At 36.6% G+C, this 23911-nt stretch overlaps 1 protein-coding gene across 1 annotated transcript in view; it reads right to left on the reverse strand.

Moving 5' to 3' along the window:
• LOC125269754 (prostaglandin F2 receptor negative regulator-like) overlaps positions 1 to 23475 on the reverse strand; it is a 43973-nt gene extending 20498 nt beyond the window's left edge. The window contains exons 1-3 of the mRNA XM_048192716.1: positions 23026 to 23475; positions 17414 to 17785; positions 13429 to 13851 (exon numbers count right to left, since the gene is read on the reverse strand). Of these exons, the coding sequence (XP_048048673.1) occupies positions 13429 to 13851; positions 17414 to 17785; positions 23026 to 23077 (847 nt within the window). The 5' untranslated portion in view covers positions 23078 to 23475. The remainder of the gene's footprint in view (positions 1 to 13428; positions 13852 to 17413; positions 17786 to 23025) is intronic.
• Positions 23476 to 23911: the final 436 nt, after the last annotated feature.

Consider the following 23911-nt stretch of genomic DNA (forward strand, 5'->3'; position numbering starts at 1 on the left):
AAAAGTATTTTAGTAAAAATGAATCAGCCCATTATGCTGGGTTAAATAAACAACCCAGTTTGGGTGTTCTGTCCTATATTTACCCAGCTCTTGTTTTTAACCCAGTGTTTTTAGAGTGTGTGTCACCAAATTAATTGCATAAAAATGTCTTTCATGAATTTTCAGATATATTTCCCCCGAACCCGGCATGAAATGAAAGTTGCGATTTCTTCCCTACTGTGATATATTGGGATGTATTCACTTCTGAATAAAATTCTCCTGATAATTTACTCACCCCCCATGTCATCCAAGATGTTTATGTCTTTCTTTCTTCAGTGGAAAAGAAATTAAGGTTTTAGAGTAGGGCTGCACAACGATTAATCACGATTAATCGTTTGCAAAATAAAAGTCTGTTACGTAATATATGTGTGTGTTCTGTGTATAATAATTATGTATATATAAATACATGCACATACATGTATAAATTTAAGAAATATATACATGTATAAATAAATATACATATTTATATACATTTTATATTACATATAAATATAAATATTTTATATATAAATATATTTTTTTTCTTAAATATATACATTTATGTGCATGTATTTATATATACATAATTATTATACACAGAACACACACATATTACGTAACAGACTTTTATTTTGCAAACGATTAATCGCGATTAATCGTTGTGCAGCCCTATTTTAGAGGAAAACATTACAGGATTTTTCTCCTTATAGTGGACTTCACTGGGATTCAACGGGTTGAAGGTCCAAATGTCAGTTTCAGTGCAGCTTCAAAGAGCTCTACATGATCCCAGACGAGGAATAAGAGTCTTATCTAGAGAAACCATCGGTCATTTTATAAAAAATACAAAAATGTATATACTTTTTAACCACAAATGCTCGTCTTGCACTGCTCTGCGATGCGCCATGCATTAAATAATCATGTTGGAAAGGTCACACGTGACGTAGGCGGAAGTACCGATCCAGTGTTTACAAAGCGAACATGCAAAGACTAAGTCAAATGCCCTTTACAAGAAAAGGTAAAACAATGATATTGGACGATTTTGATGTTAGAGGAGAAAATTAGATGACGTTTTTCACCCTACCACGGTACTTTTGCCTACAACACACATGACCTTTCCAACGGAATGTGTGAAGCATCACAGAGCAGTGCAAGATGAGCATTTGTGGTTAAAAAGAATAGAAGTTTTTATATTTTTTTAGAAAATGAGCAATGGTTTCACTAGATAAAGACCCTTATTCCTCGTCTGGGATCATGTAGAGCTCTTTGAAGCTGCACTGAAACTGTAATTTTGACCTTCAACCCGTTGAACCCCAGTGAAGTCCACTATATGGAGAAAAATCCTGGAATGTTTTCCTCAAAAACCTTAATTTCTTTTCCACTGAAGAAAGAAAGACATAAACATCTTGGATGACATGGGGGCGAGTAAATTATCAGGAAATTTTCATTCAGAAGTGAACTAATTCTTTAAACACAGGCAGCTGCTTTGTGAGGCACAAAACAAGCTGTAATAGGACAGTGTGAAATGTGTAAAGGTGTATGACACATCTTGACGGAAATAACTCAGAGTATGCTACCAGCATTACTTTCGTGAGGTGCGATGTGTGAGGCTTTATTAAGCTCTGAACCTACCCTTAAAACCATAACATGGCGTTGATGTATTGTCAGAACGCCAGTAGGGCTTTATGATCGTCCCAAAGCAAACTTTTACCTCGCACGTGCTCATACCGGTGATCCTATGCTTTGTTTACACACTCATCTACTGCTAACTTCTCATGCTGGAAAAGTGCCAGAACTGATATACCAGTATTTTTGGAAAGTCCTGTTCACATATCTCATCTGTACACTATCGCATAGCTTTTTTTTTTGTTTGCTTGAGCATCAAATCATCATATTATTATGATTTCTGAAGGATCATGTGACACTGAAGACTGGAGTAAATTCAGCTTTGATCACAGGAATTAGTTACATTTTAAAATATATTCACATAGAAAACAGCTATTTTACCCCACATGGAAAGAACCTATATGTGGATATATGCGCATATATGAAACTTATATGCAGTGTATATGTACATATATGTTGCATATATGCACATATATGATAATATATATGCTGCATATATGCGCATATATACTGCATATATGCGCATATATACTGCATATATGCTATATATATGCTGCATATATGCGCATATATACTGCATATATGTGTATATATGCCACATATAGGCAAAATTGAGGTGCATATATGTGCATATACAGGAAATATAGGTCTCCTGTATTGCTTCTTCATATCCATATATATGCCCTATACATACAAGATATGTCTTCTATATAGCTAATGGCAGGATCTGGTCATTTTGTAGCTCATATCTCATTTTTGACTGTGATGTACATTCAGATGTTTCGTTGATTATTTTTCTTTACTTAAGTTACTTTTAATATCTCTCTTTCTCAGCGTTGTGCGTTGCTGCCGCATGCTGTTTGTATGCTGCACAAGTCCTCATATATTGCCATTTGTGTTATACAGAATAAAGTGAGGACCTGATGGCAAGATTTTTCGCAGTCTGTCTTTGATTACGACACAACGCAGAAAACACACCGCTACACGAACACGTGAAATTGGTCCCACATGGAAAAAAACCTATATAAACATATATGTTTCAATATAGGTTTGATATAGGTTTTTAATATATGTGACATATATAAAATTGGCCGTTTTCCTATTTTATGTGTACATATATGTACATATATGTGTATATATATATATATATATATATATATGTGTACATATATGTGTGCATATATGTGTACATATATGTGTGCATATATGTACATATATGTACATATAATATAGGAAAACGGCCAATTTTATATATGTCACATATATGTAAAACCTATATCAAAACCTATATTGAAACATATATGTTTATATAGGTTTTTTCCATGTGGGACATTGTAATAATATTTCATTGATTGATGATTGATTTCTCTGACTAAAAATAAATCACCCCTTTACAGCCATTTCACGTCAAACACATCAAAAATGAATCAAAAGAATAAAAAACACTGCGACATACAGTAATTGTTCACCCAGTCTCAGTGTCTGTAGATGTATGCTAGTCGACCTAGTTTTTTAGTTTTTCTCTGGGTATGAAGGGAAGGGCAAGGGTGCACATTCTCTCGATTTTCAGCTGTCATTGTTCAAGCTATGGTGAGCTCACACACACACACACACACACACGTCTGGTGTTGTGTATTTGACACCGGACCAGCTCACTGCAGACACACACTGTACTCAGCTGTTGTGTGCTTTGAGAAGAGACACCTGTTTGTATGTGAAAAACACTTGATTTAGTTCTCTATTGTAAGTCCTGTCCTGTTAAAGACAAAGGGCCTGAAATGATAAAATTAGTCTCTGCAGATGCTGAACCAGTTCCTCTGCTCCTTATCTTACCCTGACCCACATCACACTATAACATTCATGCACTTCCTCTAGCACTGCTGTGTCCTCAGAAACATTACAAACAGACATACTGTATCACAGAAACTATCATAAAAGGAACAAGCTCTGACAAAGAGGGCTACGGCACATTGCGTTTGGCAGCATTATGTGGCAAGCTTTGAATATCCAGCTACGTGGAAATTCCCCAAGCTGAATTCACAACGCAGTTAGAATATGCAAAACACTGATTAACATTTAACGTTGAGGGAGAAGAGACTTCAAAAATAAAGCTGCATGATGCACAGAAATCCTTGACATGATTCCATCACCAGCGGCAAACGGCGAGCTGCTGCTCTGCAAGCACGCAACCGACAGTCTGAGAGCTGAACACAAACACAGCTGTAACGTTTCACAATGAGCCACTAGAATGAGAGATTAATAAGGAATACGAGGCCTCGGGAGAACTCAAAGGAGGAACTTCCTTCTGCCACTTTAGAAGCACATCCTGTCATAATACAGTCGAGAAATATTATGGTCTGTTCATGCAAAATATTACATCAGGGTATATTTCATGTCACGGTATAACATCTGTCTGTAAAATGTGGTAGTGGTCCTGTAGCGTGATTGACATTTTATTATCTAAATATAGTATTTGCGTGATCTAATTAGCTAATTAGAGTATGACTCATTAATTATTACACTAAAAAAATGCTGGGTAATTTTATTGGGGTATTTTTTATATGGGTAGTTTTTCTGTATCTCAGCTGCTGGGTAATTTTTTAATGCCCCCTCACATACCTTCCCAGTGCTGGGTAAATAACCCAATGTTGGGTAGTCTGTGCCAAACCGGTTAAAACTGGAACTTAATGGTCATTTAGGTTTCTGTTCTGAGAGAACACTTCCTGAGGGGAAATTCCTGAACGAAATTAAGGTTTGTATTACATTGTATTCCTATCAAATTATTACTGTACAAAAGAGGAAAATGTCTGTAGTCTCACATTTGATCTTTATTTTTTACATGTACACCGCAGCTTGGAACGCTAGCCTTCTACAAACACAGCTAACACTGGATCTACACTCAAAGCGAACAACGCGCCGGCACAATCATGGAAGTTTCCCGGCCGAAGTTTCATGGAAGTTTCCTATTGACTCTATAATATGAGCACTGTTGATCTAGTGCGCTAGCGTTGCAGCTGTGGTCGCGCTATGCATTTAATGGTTGAAACTTAAATGCTTGACAGATGTGCACATGGCACAAGGTAATGCTGTTTTTTATGTAACTTTTCAAAAATGAATATATAAGATTGCCATTTAAAGGTGCCCTAGATTCAAAAATTGAATTTACCTCGGCATAGTTGAATAACAAGAGTTCAGTACATGGAAATGACATACAGTGAGTCTCAAACTCCATTGTTTCCTCCTTCTTATATAAATCTCATTTGTTTAAAAGACCTCAGAAGAACAGGCGAATCTCAACATAACACCGACTGTTACGTAACAGTCGGGATCATTAATATGTACGACCCCAATATTTGCATATGCCAGCTCATGTTCAAGGCATTAGACAAGGGCAGCCAGTATTAACGTCTGGATCTGTGCACAGCTGAATCATCAGATAAGGTAAGCAAGTACCTAAACAATAGTGAAAAATGGCAGATGGAGCAATAATAACTGACATGATTCATGATAATATGATATTTTTAGTGATATTTGTAAACTGTCTTTCTAAATGTTTCGTTAGCATGTTGCTAATGTACTGTTAAATGTGGTTAAAGTTACCATCGTTTCTTACTGTATTCACGGAGACAAGAGCCGTCGCTATTTTCATTTTTAAACACTTGCAGTATGTATAATTCATAAACAACTTTATTCTTTATAAATCTCTCCAACAGTGTAGCATTAGCCGTTAGCCACGGAACACTATCAAACTCATTCAGAATCAAATGTAAACATCAAAATAAACACTGTACTTGCGCGATTAGACATGCTGCATGACAAACACTTTGTAAAGATCCATTTTGAGGGTTATATTAGCTGTGTGAACTTTGTTTATGTTGTTTAAGGCAAGCACGAGCTCTTGGGGCGTGGAGCACGAGATTTAAAGGGCCACACACCCTGAATCGGCTCATTTCTAATTATGCCCCAAAATAGGCAGTTAAAAAAAATGAATTAAAAAAAATCTATGGGGTATTTTGAGCTGAAACTTCACAGACACATTCAGGGGACACCTTAGACTTATATTACATCGTTTAAAAAAAAGTTCTAGGGCACCTTTAATGAACTGGAACAGCCTACTGATACCAGTTTTCTTCCCACAGACTCCATTGGCTCCATTGGCCAAACATTTACTAAATGTTTTGGAGTATTTATGATTGTAAAAGATTGACTTGTCATTGAACAAAAAATATTGTATATGAACTGTTCCTGTCCTATATGTATAGATAGATTTTAGAGTGAATTTTATTATTTAAAACTAAAAACCAATATCAAATTGACCAACCCAGCACTGATTTAAAAAAAAAAAAAAAAATAAATAAAAAATTATAAAACTAAGGATGCATGATATATCGGCCACCATATCGGTATCGGTCGATATACACTGCCCTCCAAAAGTTTGGAAACACCCCTGGCAAAGTGTGGTTTTGGACGATATCAGCATAAATCTTTCTCATTTTTTGGTGCAAATACATTACAGTTACTTGACATTATCATTGAAGACCAGCAATAATAATTTTCACTTTGATTACATAATAATGGCAATATATACATGTCAAAGTCAGACATGCCCCTTTGCCAGCTGTGATGCTGGTTACTGGTTTAAACTTGGCCCAGGTTTGTAAAAGATTTTTGGGTCAGCACACCTTAATAGCTTCAACAATTGATTGATAATTAAGTTTAGAATACAATGAACCAATCAGAACCCAGTTTAGGTCAGATAGCTGCTAATGCTGGATATTTTGATGAATCGAAATTTTTTTCAATGTATAAACTGTTTATATAATAAAATATGTTTTCGTAGTTTGTGTTGTCCCTTATCAGTGCAAAATTATCACAAATTAAAAAGGATTCATGCCAATATTGTCCAAAACCCCACTTTTCTGGGGCGTTTCCAAACTTTTGGAGGGCAGTGTATGTTCACTTGTAATGTTTATCATTATCAGCTTGATAAGAAAATTTGGCTGATATATATTAAAGCTGATAAATAATGTATTATTTCCTTCAGCTGAGACACTTCAGCCCTCCATGATGGTTTTGAACTGCTTGAAATAGGATTAAAATCACTTCAAAAATACAGTTAAGTGCAACATACAGCGCAAGTCTGTCATTAAGGCTATATTATTATGATTGTGTTTGGGACATGGCTTTTAATGGTGAGACTTTTGTTTCTGTAATCAGGCTCTCAAAAATGATATAAAAAAAATTGGATTAAGATTTATCAGCCAATATATTGGTTATCAGCTTTCAAATAGCGACAACCACCAAGCTACAAGCTACAACCACCAAACTCGGACTAGACCTTCAGACTGTTCTGATTATCGGTATCGGCCAAAATGTTCATATTGGTGCATCCCTATATAAAACCCTGAACGCTGGGTAAAAATAACCCAGCATGTGTTCTATCCAATATTTACCCAGTGCTGGGTTCCCAAATAAACCAAACTGGGTTGTTTTTAACCCAGCATTTTTTTTTTTTTTTTTAGAGTGTAGAGAGAATCGGACCCTAAACTAAAGTGTTACCGAAAATTCACTTGTTATTGGACAATCTATTGGGAATCCATGAAATGTTGTTAATCAGAATCCCAACAGGAGAAATGAAGACATTTTGAAGTTCAGGAAAAACAAAAGAAAGTTTTACCTCCTCCTACTGTTAATTAAAATGTATTCATTCTTGGGGTGCGACACCTCCACAACAGAAAGAAAGATTAATGGCAAATTTATGCTTATTAAAGTTTTACTTATTAGCCTCCCTTTTCCTAAGCTGAAGAATGACACCGCTTTTCTGCACACACTTAACTAAAACACAACCATAAACTGGCAATTACTTCTATCTATTTCTACTGTATCTGCTCTGGCTTGTGTACTAGCTTACACTTTTATGTTCTGCAGATATTTTTTGCTCTTATTCTCTGTGATGTTCCTCATTTTAGGCTGCTTTGGATAAAAGCATATGCTAAATTAATAAATGTAAATGTAACCGTGGGAAACGGTGTCAGAATAGATTAATACCTTGAAAGATCCACCGGTGTGACATACAAAACTACACACAGCATGTCATTTTCATTACCTCATGTTGTACTTTGTACTTTTCATTATTTTGACACAACACAAGGCCACATGAACTAGAAAACAAAGAGTTGATTAAAACTGGTTAAACTTAAGTCAGTGCATCTGTGCATACACATTCCCTTATAAAATATATAAAGTCTTAATGAAAACAAAAGTTTGTGTCCATTTGTCACCTATACTGTCCAGCCCTACTTCACATATGTAAAACAAGAAATGCTTTGTTTCTATTTCTATCATTTGACACTGCAAAGCCTTAGAAAGTGAATCATCGAGTGGAGTTAACAGACAGGTACACCAGGTAAAGACTGGATCAATCATTCATAGACAAACAACAGGTTAGAGATTATTCTCCAGCTCCACTGAGAGTGAACTCTGCTCAGACACACAGTTACATTACTTCAACACTGGACTGAACCAAAAAGACAGTGGACTCAAGAAAGACAAGTGATATGGAGATGCACTACTGGACAAAAGGTTGCAATAATTATGATTTTTTTTTTTTTTATGTTTTTGAAAGAAGTCTCTTCTGCTTACCAAGACTGCATTTATTTGATAAAAATACAGTGAAATATTATAACAATGTAAAATAGCTGTTTTCTATTTGAATATACAGTAAAATGTCATTTATTCCTGTGATCAAAGCTGAATTTCCAGCATCATTTCTCCAGACTTCAGTGTCACATGATCCTTCAGAAATTTGGGCTCGAACAGAAACTGTAAAATGAAATTCTAGGACTTGAGGACTTTTCAAGCACTACTTTTTTGGTTTTCAAGGACTATATCTCACTTATCAAACAATATCTTTATTATCTTTCAAATTCTTTAAAAAAAAAAAGGTAAATAGATCAATAAAAATAAACTAAAACCATTGAAAGGACACTATGACAAAGATATCGTTTTCCTTATTCAAACTAATTTTTTAGCCATGAATATATGATTGACCTGAAGAATGAAAGCTGTATCATATACTTGGATGTTTATTTGAGCAATATCACGTTCATAGCCATGCGAAATGGCTCTATATGTATATCAGACAGGTTGCAGTGTTAATCTTGCATGAAAGGATTGTTTTAGCAATAAAATTAAACAATAACTTCGTATATATTGTCTTTCAATAATCCACGCACTTTTCAAGTACCTTTCCATAAATATGGCTGTTTTCAAGGCTTTTCCAAGACTTACATTTCAAAGTCAAATTCAAGCACTTCAAGCACCTTATACGAACCCTGTCTTCAGCATTCTTTGAATAGAAAGTTGAAAATAACAGCCTTTACAGTCACATCTGATCAATTTAATGCATCTTTGCTGAATAAAAGTATTAATTGTTAAATATTAAGCAGCACAACATTGATAATAATCAGAAATGTTTCTTGAGCATCAAATCATCATATTAGAGTGATTTCTGAAGGATCATGTGACACTGAAGACTGGAGTAATGATGCTGAAAATTCAGCTTTGATCACAGGAATAAATTACAGTTTACAATATAAAACAATACAGCCTTATACCGTGAGTATAAGAGACTTCTTTCAAAAACACTAAAATAATCTTCTGAACTGTAGTGTATAGTGATCTACAAAACAAGTTATTAAACTTGTTTTTGTATTATCAAATACTACTTTCTAAAATACTGTGACCACCAAGATCTGCTTCCCATTCATGAAGGGTGAACTGCAGTGCACTGAGATTGGACAGCCAGCGAGTCGGTTTGCCTGCTAAACTTCAAACATCCCTCACACGTTGCTGCATTGCAGTCTGGAGGCCGGTAAGAGGGTCGAGATTCGAGATAACATCAGGGCCAACTGCAAACAAAACCGACTCCATTACCCACAAACACGCCACTGTTAAAACTGCGTCCAGGCATCTAGTAATACTACATAGTTTAAAGGTGATGTAGGGAAGGGCAAGGTAGAGTTCCCCGAGGGAAAAAGTTTGCGCGTCTGGAAGTGTTTGGGACTTTCTGTTCCCTGAGGGAGTTTCTGGTCCTGTGAGCAAGTCAGAGATAAAAACCGAAAACAAGTGATTACTTAAGCCAGCAACCATCATCTAAAGTTATCGCTCAGTTTTCCATGCATGTTTTGTGGTCAGTGAAGTATATCCAGCCAAATCGAAGATGGTGTGATCGGCACTCCAGAAGAACATGGCCATCTGAATGTTCTCTTGAGAATGAACGGGAGGACAGAGAGGAAATAAATCAGAGAAGAGTGACAGATACAGACCAAAACGATCACATTAATCTTATATCATATGACCGCAGAAGACTCGAGTATGAGTATAGACTGCATTAATGATTCTTTTACAGTACTTTTTGTCCTTTTGGTGCAATATACGGGCATCCTCAGACATTCTGACTTTGAATAGGATCAGTCATTGCCAATATTCGTAAGCCCCGCAGGCCTCTTTATAACTTCAAGGCAAGCTGAGATAAAATGAACCCATTTACTGAAGAGAGAGCCTCATGAAAGAACTTTTAATAACAGATCACAGCTACAGTCTAGAAATCCCTTAGACTTCGGTATCATTGTTCATAATGCTTCATAATAACAGGGACTTAGAAAGCGCCATTGTCTCTTGGCTGATGTCTACAGGCAATAATTTCTCTTACAAATCCCAACGCAAATTAAAAAAAAAGTTCAAGTAACGGTTTCTGTAACCCAGACAACCATGATAATCTCAGTCTCAGACGGCAAACCCACAGTATGTTCACTGACTAGCTAATGCATACTGCACACAAAACACTCATACCCGAGTGCAAAGATCAGTTTAAATTAGAAACAATCGTTTAAAAGGCAGCAGGCTGAGACTGAGCGAGGTTGTGTTGTGTCAGTCAGACCATCTCTTCTTGTAGAATACTCTATTTTAAAGGGAACTTTTTAGTTCTAAGGAACTAAAAAGTTGAGATAATAAAATAAAGGAATATTTTAATTTAGAGAAACTTGTCAATTTAAATTGTGAGAACTTTTTAGTGGTCTAACATTGAGCAGCACAGTTTGATCCCGAACCTTTTGAACAGTTCCACCTTCCTTATAACTCCCACTATAGCCATCACTGCTAGTCTTTACTTGATTTCAGGATTCATATTCTTTTTTTATTTTTAATATAGAATGGATTTATGAAATGTGAATATTGTAAACCTGTGTTTACCTAAAAAGCAAACAAAATAGTAATAGTAATAGACTATTATATAACAGTAATAGATGCAATAATATGAGATTCAAGGAGTTTCTAGCTTTATAAATGCAAACTAAAGCTAGAAACACCTTGAATCTCATATTATTGCATATATTACAGAGGGGGGATACCCATAATGCCTTGCACTGGAATACATAAATTTTGTGTATTTGGTCCAAACATGATGTGTTTACACTCACAGGATTAAAAGGATAAATCATCTATTTAGAGTTTATATGGTGTTTTCTCTTAAAAAGCATGTAAAAGGATTAGTTCACTTTCAAATGAAAATTAGCCCAAGTTTTACTCATCCTCAAGCCATCTAAGGTGTATGACTTTCTTCTTTCTGATGAACACAATCAGAGGAATATAAATATTAATAAATATCCTGATGCATCCGAGTAGAGGAAAACCGGAACCGGGAACCGCGGGACCCGATCAGATTTCTTGCTGCGCGGGATTAAATTTTGAATGAAAGGCGGATTGCGGTCGGTAACTATAGAGTGCATTAGGCGGGAGCGGGCGGTCTGACAATAACCCGGTCGCTCCCGAGATGCATTGACATCAGCGCATCTGTGCTTGAATTTGAAGTGAACAAAACCTTCTGCAGTGGTGGCGTTCAAAAACCTGGCAAGATATGTTCTTTGCATCAGAGGTGCGCGAGTGCACGTTCAGAGAACATTCAACCTTTGTGATCGGATTTTGGAGGAGAGACGTTCTGAAACAGTCATTCTGTTCTTGCGTGGATGGTGTTGACAGCATTATAGACAAATAACAAATCTTGTATATATATGCAACATTTTATATTTGTTATCCTCAATCACTCTCTTTCTTTAGGGGAAGTTTAAACGCGAGATTCTGAAAACGATCTTTAGCGGGACCCGTCGGGGCGGGAAGAAAATAACTATAGCCTATGCGGATAGCGGGTGAACACAGAGTGAATTTTAGGCGGGAGCGGGTTCGTGCGGTATAGAACCATTGCGGGAGCGGGACGAAAAAAACAGTGTTTCACGCTGTGTTTTGTCTAAAAACAGTTGACACCGACAACTCCTGAAGTTGAGAAAACTCGAAACTTCTTTGCAGCTTTAAATTTAGCTCAACTATCCACAGTGTAAAAGCGTTGTTCACTCCCTACTCAATCCAAGAATGACCTCTTTAAACCAGAGAGCATCAGCTGCTCACTAGACCAGGACAGTCAGGATCTGGAAGTACATTTCCTATGGATGGACCCCAGTCACATTTCCAGGTTCTCAAAAGCAGAAGTCGTCATAGTTGGATAAACTGAACGGGAGATGACAGCAAATATAATTTTTGTATTCCCATTTGTTCCGATAGCAAAAGATAGAAAAAAAAACACAATGATAGCATTACCACAACCATCCAAAAGAGGAAAAAAAATATTTGATTACAGCAATCAGAAGAGAGAATGACATGAAATTTGCCATCACTACCTCAGTCGTTGTGTTAGAAACATTTTTTTTTTTTTGTAATTTACTGATTAGGTGATAATACAAAGTACAGTGCCATAAATGCATAGATTAATGCATGCATTAATTTTCTCCTTAGAGAAACTGATTTAACAAATAAAGCTTTCAAGACAGACTTTCCACAAGCTCTGAAGTTCAGAAACAGTATTCTGTAGAAGCCAATAATCAGTGTGATTTGCATTTAATAAATAAAAATAAATACTATCATTTCTGCTGAAGAACTACACTACCCATAATCCCAAAGGGAAATCAACCAGTGGATCTGCCATGGGAATTGAAAGTGTGGCAAAGGAGATCAGCTGTGTCCATCTACTCCCATGAATCACAGCGAATAATGTCATTCAAACTCAAGTGTCAAACTCAGTTCCTGGAGGACCACAGCCATGCAGAGTTTAGCTTCAACCCTAATTAAACACCTGATCCAGCTCATCAAGACCTTCAGGCTTATATGAAAACCACAGGTGTGTGTGTTAAACCTAAACTCTGCTGGACTGTGACACTCCAGGAACTGAGCTTGACACCCCTGCCCTAAACTCTCAAACTACTTATATTTTAAGCTTAATGCTAAGTTTTTTGTAAGTTATGCCATTTGAAGTGCTTCACATCAAAGTTTGTAATGCCATTATATTTAGCTGGTTAATTTGGGTGAGAGCTTATAATATATTTTTGAAGAAAGGATGAAGAAAATGTATGAAAAATTCTTTAAGAACCAAGGCCACTTAAAAAAAAAGAAGCTATTTCTTTCTGCAAATGTTGTCACATCTTCTTCAGTATCGTGAGTCATCAAATATGGAGAAGAATCATATTTTGTAATAGTACCGCACATTATGCAGTGCTAACGCTCAGGAGCTGTATAAAACACCTTAATACCAGCTATATTTTAACACACAACCTCATAATCATGTCTCAGGTAATGGAGTCATCAGTCACCCAAAGTTTAATTGATCTATGCCCATAACTGTAGTCACAATACACAGACTCACATAATGGGGAACTGAGAAGAGAATGAGATGTGACTCACCTGTGGGTGTAACAACAACATTCCCCATATCCTCAGACTTCTCCAGAATCTTCCTCCAAGTTCTTCCTCCTTCTCCCTGCCTTACCCACTCTTGGGCCGTACACACATACACCCCCTGGTCTGACGGCTTTGCTCTCTTCAGGACTAGTCCATAAAATCCACCTCCACGAAGGTCCAAGCGAAGCCCGCCGTCTGTGTAACGCTGAGTGTAGTTACTTCCAACTTTGACCTTATCATCCGGCCCAAACGTCAAGATTTCCTCCAACGTTCCGTTCCCTTTCCCTTTCCTGATGGACCAGGTGACGGAGAGGAAGGTGTGCTCCGTGAAGCCCCGTGTCGTGTTGCACTGAAGCTCCACCGATTCTCCCTCGGACACCGCTGACTTGGGAATGGCTGAAGAAACATTCAGACTGTCCCCGATCACTGGACAGAACAAAGGACACTTTAAAGCAGGCAGGAGAGGGATGTGCGTCAAAGGGTTTAAAGGTGAAGTGTGTGAATTTCACATCACCAAACAGAATTGCAAAAATTTTGTTTTCAAAACACTTGTCTTCCATTGTTAGGACAAACAGATAATCCTGCCCCAAACTTAAAATCATGGTTTAGACCTTGTTTTTATATTCGACCCTGTCTGGCCGCTCAAATAAAGACTGTAATTTCGTTTGTTGCTACTGGTGCTGCAGAAATTTCACACTTCACCTCTAAAAAAGCTGATAAATACAACAAATACAATATTAATGGGATGTCATGAAGGAAAAATATACATCTGAGATTACACTAACACTCAAAAGTTTGGGGTCAGCATGATTTGTTTTTTAAAGAAATTAATGTTTTCATTCAGCAAGGATCGAATATGACAGTAAAATCATTTACAATAATTATTTGTTCTTGTGAACTGTCTGTTCATCAAAGAATCCTGAATATTAAAGCGTTTTCAACATTGATAATAATCATAATCTGATCTGCCATCTTTTTTAAACGAACATTAAAACATGTAAATCACACTTAGTTGCAGGTTTCACGTCACTCTTTATATTGAACTTCATGTACTGTTCTTCTTAACAGTGCGGTTACTACTACTACTACTACATCACAACACCAGCTAAAAGAGCTGCAAAGAGCCAGTTTGTGTTTGACCCTTGACCTCTCTCACGCTCTGTGTCTGTGTCATAGTGAATTAAGCTCTCTTGACTTTTGGCTAAAGTTTTAGGGAAATTCCTGATAGTGTTGGCTTCTTTAATGCTCCTCTCTAGGGCCTGACACCAAACAATCCCAGGGTGAAAACAGCTCTATAAATGATAGGGAAAGTTCGCCCAGACAAGAACATCATGTCATTTACTGACCCAGAAAACCTACAGATAACACGGCATCAGTCAAATGTAGTTTAAGATTTTTAATCAATAACGATTTTGATCCGTTTATCACACAAAACCATCAAATGGCTTCAGAATGTAGACGCTTATAATAACTACATTTATTACCCTGTTTTTTGGAGGTTACCACTAACCATTCAGAAACGTCCAGTTTCATTCTAAAAGTTGTAACTTCTTCCTGAGTCTCTCCATTAGTGTCGACTCCGGTTTGAACAATGTAAGGCTGAACGCCGTTACTGACAATCCTCATTTTGGCTGCGTGAGATTCTCCAGCTTTGTTGTTGTTGAGCTGTTAAAGCTCCGCCCTCTTCTGGAAAGGGGACCGGAAGCAGCAGCTCATTTGCATTTAAAGGGACACACTCAAAAACGGCCAAATAGGGGCAAATTTGTCAAGCTATAATAAATGATCTGTGGGGTATTTTGAGCTGAAACTTCACAGACACATTCTGGAGACACCAGAGACTTACATTACATCTTGTAAAAGGGGCATTATAGGTCCCGTACCTTTAATTATTTTATTTTGGGGTGAACTTTTTCATCTTATATAACTAAACTCCCAGTTAGAATTAACAGATTTGTTTTATGAATTAGCTGAACCTCATATTTTATGTTCCCTGTGTTGTTCTGTGCTCTTATTTCTCTCTGTTGGTGCATCCAGAAATGTGATAAAATCAGCATGCTGTCTGAAAAAAAGCTTCGGAGCTTTAGAGACTTTCACTCTAGTAAGTAGAGCAAAGAATAAGTCTTTGTATTTTTGTCACACAGGCCTTGCAGCACATCACATTCCATTTACACTCCTAGTGCAGCCTTGTTTAAACATGTAAAGCCTCTAAAATGATCAACATGATTAAAACTTTACTGATAATCCTGTCTCACACTATCTACTACAGGCCTTCTCTTGTTTGTTTGACAGTTCATACTTTTTAGCAAGTAAAAGTCTTTTAGTTTAATTGTACAATCGTCATTCAGTTCGTGCTTCGCGCTTCTTTCTGCTGTGAAATCTGCACTGATTTCTTTTTATAAAGTAAATGTAAGAATCACTTTGATATTGTTAGTAATATCTCAAGATGAACACTTACTGGACTGAAGCGACTCTTGATTATCCAGACATCATTTATTAGAAAAATCATGAGTCTCAAATATGATCATCAGATTTTTGAGGAAGGATTATTTGTTCATCTCTAAATCATCATTGTACTGCATTGCATTATGTGCTTTAAAACTACAGAGATTTGATAAAAAAACTACACATTTAAATATCATACTACTATATTTAAAAATCTTACTAAGATATATTATTGGCAGATAATTATTTGATATTTATATGATTTTATCAAAGTAGTTGCTATATTGTTTTAAAGATCTCATTGATTTACATTACAAGCATCAGAATATCATCCATATAAATATCAGCATCTACATCATGTTACATATGTTTGATCAGTTTGAGCCTCTGAATAAAACTGATCCATTTTTCCTTCCATATTTTCACTAAATCAAACTATACGAGCAATAAAAGCCTAAGGTAACAAATATGATTCTGAAAAAACTTATTTTAGATGTTTGTTCAACAGTCCGGAGTCAATTATTCCGCTTATACTACGGTTACCACACTTCAAGACACTGTTCTGATGTTGTATTTCAAGACATTTGTCAGGTTTTTGTCCTTAAAACACTCATGTGTGGGACTAGGCTTAAGCCACTGATAGAAGACTGATACAGTTAATAACGCAGTTGAGAGAGAGAGAGAGAACATGTGAATTAGCCTCCCTGAATTTGCGTCTCTCTCTGCTAATAGTGAAACTATAAGTTTATCTACCTCAAGAACCGCACGGTTATTACCTCGCTGGTGAGAAATGTCATGTAGCTTTTAAGTTGCTAAACTATTTTACTGATTAATTCATCAGAGCAGAGCGGACAACACATTTCTGTGTGAGTGTGTGTTTGAGTGAGAGAGAGCGCGGGAGAAAGAGTACACGCTTTCAGGACATAATAAAACGTATTTGTTGGCAAAAACCTTGAGAATAATTTGTCGTCTTCATCCTATAGTTTACTATATTTATTTGCTTGGTCATTGTCATTGTGGGATTTGTTTCTTTTGCTGTTGTAGGCTGTAAGGACCTATTGAAATAATTGAAATTATTTGCCGTACTGATATGGAACTGTAATGCGGTCAAGATGTGCTAGAACTACTTTAGACGTGCTTTTCCCTGAAAATAATTGCACACCTTAGAACGTTCATCAACCAATCAGATTCGAGCATTCAACAGCCCCGTAGTATAAATTTAAAATAACTTTGTACACAGAATGTAAAGTGACGCATAATATTTACCCTTTTCACAAATGCACAGGTTTTGGAATTGGCACTACGACCACTTATGATAAAATACCAAAATATCGGTCCATATTAAAGTTTATCAATTTTCTCTTTGTATATCCTGAAGTCATTGCCCCATTTTTATTATAAATAAATAAATAACTTCATTTCGGTCTGGCAGATGGAGCGAGACTGTTGAAGTCTTCCTCCCAGACGGAGCATAATATGAATAAATAAACCTGCTTTTGCTCAGTGAAAACAGCACAACGAGCTGGTAAACGCAGTCTTGACTCACCTTTGAGCTCCACATCGGCGTCGTAGTTCCCGCTGATGACTGAGTCGGTGCTGGGCGTGCTGCAGCGATACAAGCCACTGTCCGTCACTCTGACCTTCTTGAATATGAGCTCCACAGCATTATCTGCCAGCTTCTTATAACTGATGTCACCACTGTTGACCCGGTCCTTCACTGTAGTGTCCGTGAAAGTACTGTCAAAGGTGGAGACGAGCGGGAGCAGTTTATCACCGGCGAGGACAATAGACCAATCAAAGTCCTGATCTTTGGGTCCCTGGTATTCAGATACATCGCAGCGGATGGAGACGGCCTGACCCTCGACGCGCACCAGAGGACCGACGGGAACCTTCACCACACGGCTCTCACCGACCACCACTGAGAGAAGAAGACAAGAGGTCTCACATATGGTGTATGGAAAAACGAAATACAGGAATGCTGAGAAACACACTACTGGACAACTGGAACAAGTAACAGTATGATCAAATACACAGTATCAGTCAAAGGTTTGGATTTAAACAATTTTAAAACATTAGTACAGTGATCAAAACTACAATAGTATGAGAATTAGGCAGTGACCAGAAATGTTAATCAAAACTAGATTTTGTCAGCTTATATACAAAGTCGCCACCCATGAAAAGCATCCTGGGATGCTTTTTAAACAATATATATGTATGATGGACACTTTATTCCCTTCACTGCCCCGTTCAGCTCATTTATTAAAAAAAAAAGTATATTTGTATATTAGAAAACTAATTTCAGTCATTCACTTCACACTATTATATACTCAAAATAAAAATAAAGTACATTCATCTTTGGGATGTGCTGGAGCGGACTTTACAGAGTGCTCACCTCTGGCATTGTTAATACAAGATCTTGGCCAAATTTCCATCAAAATTTTGGTCGAGATCTTGTATTGACAAGCACATCCCAAATACTTTCACTGAATGTAAGGTGTGGACTCTGGAAAGTTTTTTTTTTTTTTTTTTGGCAGGGCAGTATATAATCCCTTAGATCAATTATCTTACAACCAAAATTATTTAGGCCTGGTTTCATAGACAGGGTTTAGATTAAGACAGAATTAGACCTTAATTCAGTTATTACACTTAACCCTTAAATGCATACCTCAGGTCTTTAGTGACCCGAGACGTCATTCACTACCCTCCTCCTCGTTCATTTTTTAAAGTTAGACATCAACCTTCTTGGTATTCCTCAATCAATTGATTATAAAGAATATAACAAGAAAAAAAATCATAAATTTCTAAAATAATGCCTATTTTTGTATTCATTTTTTGTCAAAATTGCATAGGGTCGCTAATGACCCGAGGTGTGTATAAGTGTACGTATATTTTTTTCTGCACAACAATAATTGAATCTTAGATGACAGAATAAGTGCAATTCACCTTTATTCCACAAGGTGGCAATGTCTGATACACAATTCTGAAGTGACGACTCATTCAGACAAAAAACAAAAGAATAAGTAAAACATGAAATGGCTCAGCGATTTACTGCAGAGCAAGTACTGAACGCAATCAAATATGACTGTAACTGTTACTGGATGGATCTGGTGAAGCTGTTAGCGATCGAAATATTGATTTTGAAGATGTTGAAAATTATATAGTTTTGAGAATACGTTTGAGATCGCGAATGGGCTCATATTCGCGACCTCAAACATAAAAATAGCATATTATTTGTTGAATTTACTGGGAAATGAGCTCTGACGAGGACAGTGATGATGGCATAAAACATCTGCTCAAACGGAACCCTTTCAAACTCCAAAAGGTAACAAAATATGATTTATTTTATTCTTCTGTAATTGTTACTCTAATATCAGAGGAGTTTTATATTATCGCGACAGGTAGAGATCCTTCCGTGTTAGATATAGGTCCGGGTCGATAAAGACCCGAATATGTAAGAATGATTGGCGAAACAGTCATGCATTTAAGGGTTAAAGGGATAGTTCACTCAAAAATGAAATCTCTGTCTTCATTTGCTCCCCCTCGAGTTGTTCCAAACTTGTATATTTGGAAGATATTTGGAAGAATGTTTGTAACCAAACAGATCCCGCCTCCATTGACTACCATAGTACTTTTTTCCCCACTTACAAACATTCTTCCAAATATCTTTCTTTGTGTTCAGCAGAACAAAGAAATTTATACAGGTTTGGAACAACTTTAGGGGGAGTAAATTACGACAGAATTTTAATTTTTGGAAGAACTATCCCTTTAACTAGCTTTTATAAATGTGCATTTGAAAAAAAAACTTATGTGCATCTTGAGAAAACAATGGCACTGACATATTTTAAGATATGCAAGTTACTTTTAGTCAAAACAGCTCAAACATGCATTTTTGTCTGGGACTAGGCTGTGAAACCAGGGGTAAAAGTCATAAAAACCAAATTCAGTCAAGTTTGTCCAAACCATGTTGTTCAAAGGAACCATGGAGACAGAAAGTGTGGTGATGTCACGGGAAATGATCAGTCTCTAGTGCAGGATGAGTCATCAATATTTGTGCTGTTTTCCCAGAAGAGATTTTAAATGAGTTTATCTGTTAAAAGTACACCTTAAAGATGACCTCAAAGAGACTGTCTATTCATGGAAATGTTAGTTGTAAATAACCATATTAGGTCATGGATGAGTTCAAAGCACTGGAATGAAAACATGCTGTCGCAACTAAAGGTGAATATTAAGACTTTATTGGGTTGGGAATTAAGTGCTCAGAGACAGATTATATCAGCATGGCAGCTGAAGACAGAAAATTCACTAACACAAATTAGAATGAGCTGGAACATTACACTGGGGGGAAAAACAACAACAACAGACAAACCAGCAGAAGAGAAGAGAAAGAGGGACAGAAACCAAAACTGAGAGAAGGTGACATGTAACAACTTGTCTCTTCATGAGGGATTGGTTGCTCTCATATGGTTTGAAGACTCAGAAGACAAACATAGTAGACACTAGAGAAATATATGGTGCAATAAACCTGCTGTCATGTAACTGAGGTCAAAAGCTGCAGTATTAAAACAGGAAACGGTGAGAGTTGATAAGTATGAGCAGATCAGAGCTGATTAGATGAACGATGATGAATGTGAGCCAGAGAACATGCCGGATCAGACAACACAAAAACTTATCAGCACAGAAAATATTTGTAAATGCAAATAATAAACAGCAACTCTATCTTATAAAAGGGAGCGAAAAAAAACAACAACACTTCCCATCTTTTATTGTTAAAGTCAAAGGTCATGCATCCAATCAAGTGCTGAATTTTGAAGCACATACTAGCATACAATTGGGTCATTCTGTGTCAACTCAACCAGAGGTCCCTGGCTCAAATTTTTGACTTTGTTAATATAGTATAATATATAATATATCTGTAGAAAGACAAACATAAATGGTAATCAAAGGCAAAATATTAAATGTCACAGATGTATATTTACTGAGTAATCCACTATTTTGTCGAGGAGGGTCAAAATCAGCATTTTCACCTGAGATTTGGAGCCAAATTAGAGGAGTGTAAAAATGACTTTAGAAACATGGCAGCATCATTATTTTGTTTTTACACAGAGATTTGTAGGTCTATTAGTAAACTGTCAATCTTTGTTTCATTATATGCCAACAGTGACAGTTCAAAAATTGCAACAACAAAAAAAAGCACTTCTTGTGTTTTTTGCCTCAAGTTTGCATTTCTCAAGAAGTCTTAAAGATATATTAATATACTTTTAGATTCTGGTTCTTAACAAACTTTTCTTTTGGCATCTTCATTTTAAAGGCCTTTGATGGTTCAATCGCAGAGATATGGAGATCTTAATGTGGCTCCATGAGTAAAATGGTAACTTGTACACAGTTTCAGTGGTCAAAAACCAAATGTGGGTCACTTTGCATACAGCTGATACTATTTTAATTTTAAAGAGGAATATCTGAAGAACAAATAATGTTGAAACTAGAAATGCATCTCGTGTTTTTCGATCAGCTCAACTGCATAGAACAAACCTGTCTGAGTGATGTAAATATTCATTTTCCAAAGTTGCCATGCCTGTAACTCTACAAATATTCAAGATATCTTAATATCCTTCTAGATTCTCATTCTTAATAAACATTCCCCTTTAAATCTTCATTATCAAGGTCCTATACAGTTCAGTCCCATAGATATGGGGATCTCAAAGCAGCTCCATGTTCAAATTGTTGACTTTTACCCATTTTCAGTGATTGAAAACCAAATGTAATTCACTCAGCATACAGCTGATACTTACTGCATTTAAAGAGGAATGTCTGAAGAACAAATAATGTTTAAACTAGAAATGTATCTTGTTTCCCTCTATCAAAAGAATAGAGTATGGGAGAATCTCCCGTAGAAAGGTATTGTAAACATACTACGAGAAGTATAGGCATATTAGCAAAACTCTATAGTACTTTAGTGCACATTTTGTCACATGGTAGACATTTTCAGGCAGATGCCAATATGGATATGGTGTGTGACATCCCCTCATCCTCAAAAATCAAGCATGTAATCAAATATTCAAGAACAAAGGGAGTCTATTTGTCAATGTAAACTCAAATATTATTCTGAATATTAGAGGTCATATTCATGGTGGTTAGTTACAACCATATGAAAACAAATAAAGAAATCAACATTATTGTCTGTTCAAAGAATAAAAATTGAAATTTAAGTGACACTTTATGATCTTATTGCACCTGTCATATTAAAAAAAAATATAAATTTTGCATATTGTTGGTCTCAACAGTTCATAGTAATATTCATACATTTTAATGTTTTATGTGAAGGCCATTTTTGTATGGTAAACCATTTTGGCCCTTGACACCAAGTCCTGAAGCAAAACCATGTTTAAAAATCAGCAAACATAATGCTTGTAAAACAGGTTTCCATTATCTGCTTGTAGTAAACACATTTTACACCCAAACTAACCACTGGATCACTGCCCTGAATTAGAAACTAAACTCTGGCGGCTGGCATGTACACTGTAAAAAGTTATTTTCATGATTTATCACAACATTTTTTCTTGTGTCAAATCAACTTCAATAATTAATGTGCTTCAGATAACATAATATTTTGAGTTTCTGTTGCCTTCATTGTATTAACTCAATTTTTTAAATTTCAATGTACTCAAAATGTTAAGGCAACCAGGTAACTTACTTTTTTTTTAAGTTAAACCAACAATTCTTTTTTACAGTGTAGGCAATATTAGACAACCGAGATTCACACTTTACACCACACACATATATAATAACTCAGCTCTGGTTTGGGGATTTACCATAAAGCCTAAAAGGAAACAAAAACTCAAGCTCATAACAGACTAATGTCACATTGTTGGGTTAACATAGCCTATACAATGACAGGGAAGCACCTTCTGCTCTCATTTAACAATGATTATATAAATTTTACATCAATCTAAAATACATCTAGCTCATTTTCATCATAAAGGAGCCTAAAGTAAGATAAACAACCATATGACGAGTTTATAATAAAGACACAATGCATTTCTAACTTTTTTTAATCTATACAAACACGCTTTTCAGGCGCGCTTCATGAAGCAAACCTCTTTGTTGCCTTAAAATAATGAGAACAATCTTTTCAGAAACTATCAGAAACTATCAACTTACCAAGAGCAATAAACAAAATCACAGGACGGAGGAGTCCCGTTCCTTTATCCATTTTGTGAAGGCGCGTGATTTTCCCACGGGATCGCCTTTGTCATTCAAAGTGTGAAATCCTCCTGTGAGCGCGCGGTGAAAGAGTCTCTCCCGGCACGAAAGTTGAATTAAGTTTTGCGAGAGTCGCGCGGTTTATTCCTTCAGCGCTGTGACTAGATCTGCGCGTGCTGCATGATAAAACTCAGGACATAGGGCTGGATTGGCACAGTCGTGTCCGGAAGTGAGTGTGTGTGAGTCAGCATGTGTGTGTGTGGATATGTTCTCTGTGTTGGAAGAGGGAGGGGACACGGCCGTGCCGTTCGCCGCAGGTGAAGTTCCGCCGCACCCGGTACTGACTGAGCCGCGCTGAGTCGTGACAGTGCAGGCAAAATACAGGCGCTAATTATCTCCCAGAATAACTCCAAGAGTCCAGAGAGACCCCCGAACCACCCACTTCTCCTCACATGTTCCCAGAACGGTGCAGAATGAATCATTTATGGAGAGAAATAGTCCTCATTAGCCTATCTGTCCTTTCATCTCCGAGAGAAAGTCATTGTAGGAGATCTGCTCTTCTCTTCAAACATAAACCTGCATGAATACATCCATGCATCGATACAGTGTAGGACCACAATCATTCATTTAAACAAATTAATTTTGGGGGGTTATGACATTTTTAGTAAAAAGGTGAGTTATGCTGTGAAATGAAATTATATTCTGCAGTGTTTCTGGGTCACTAATCGAATGTAGCATTGATCATGTGAACTGCAGAGACATCGGATTGTCTTGCTTCTACAGAAAATAGACATTTTCATGAGCGGTCCCAGGATTTTGGACTCCATTGTGAATGCAAATGTAT

This window comes from Megalobrama amblycephala, linkage group LG6 (genome assembly GCF_018812025.1).
Source record: "Megalobrama amblycephala isolate DHTTF-2021 linkage group LG6, ASM1881202v1, whole genome shotgun sequence".
In the NCBI taxonomy this organism is placed as follows: Eukaryota; Metazoa; Chordata; class Actinopteri; order Cypriniformes; family Xenocyprididae; genus Megalobrama; species Megalobrama amblycephala.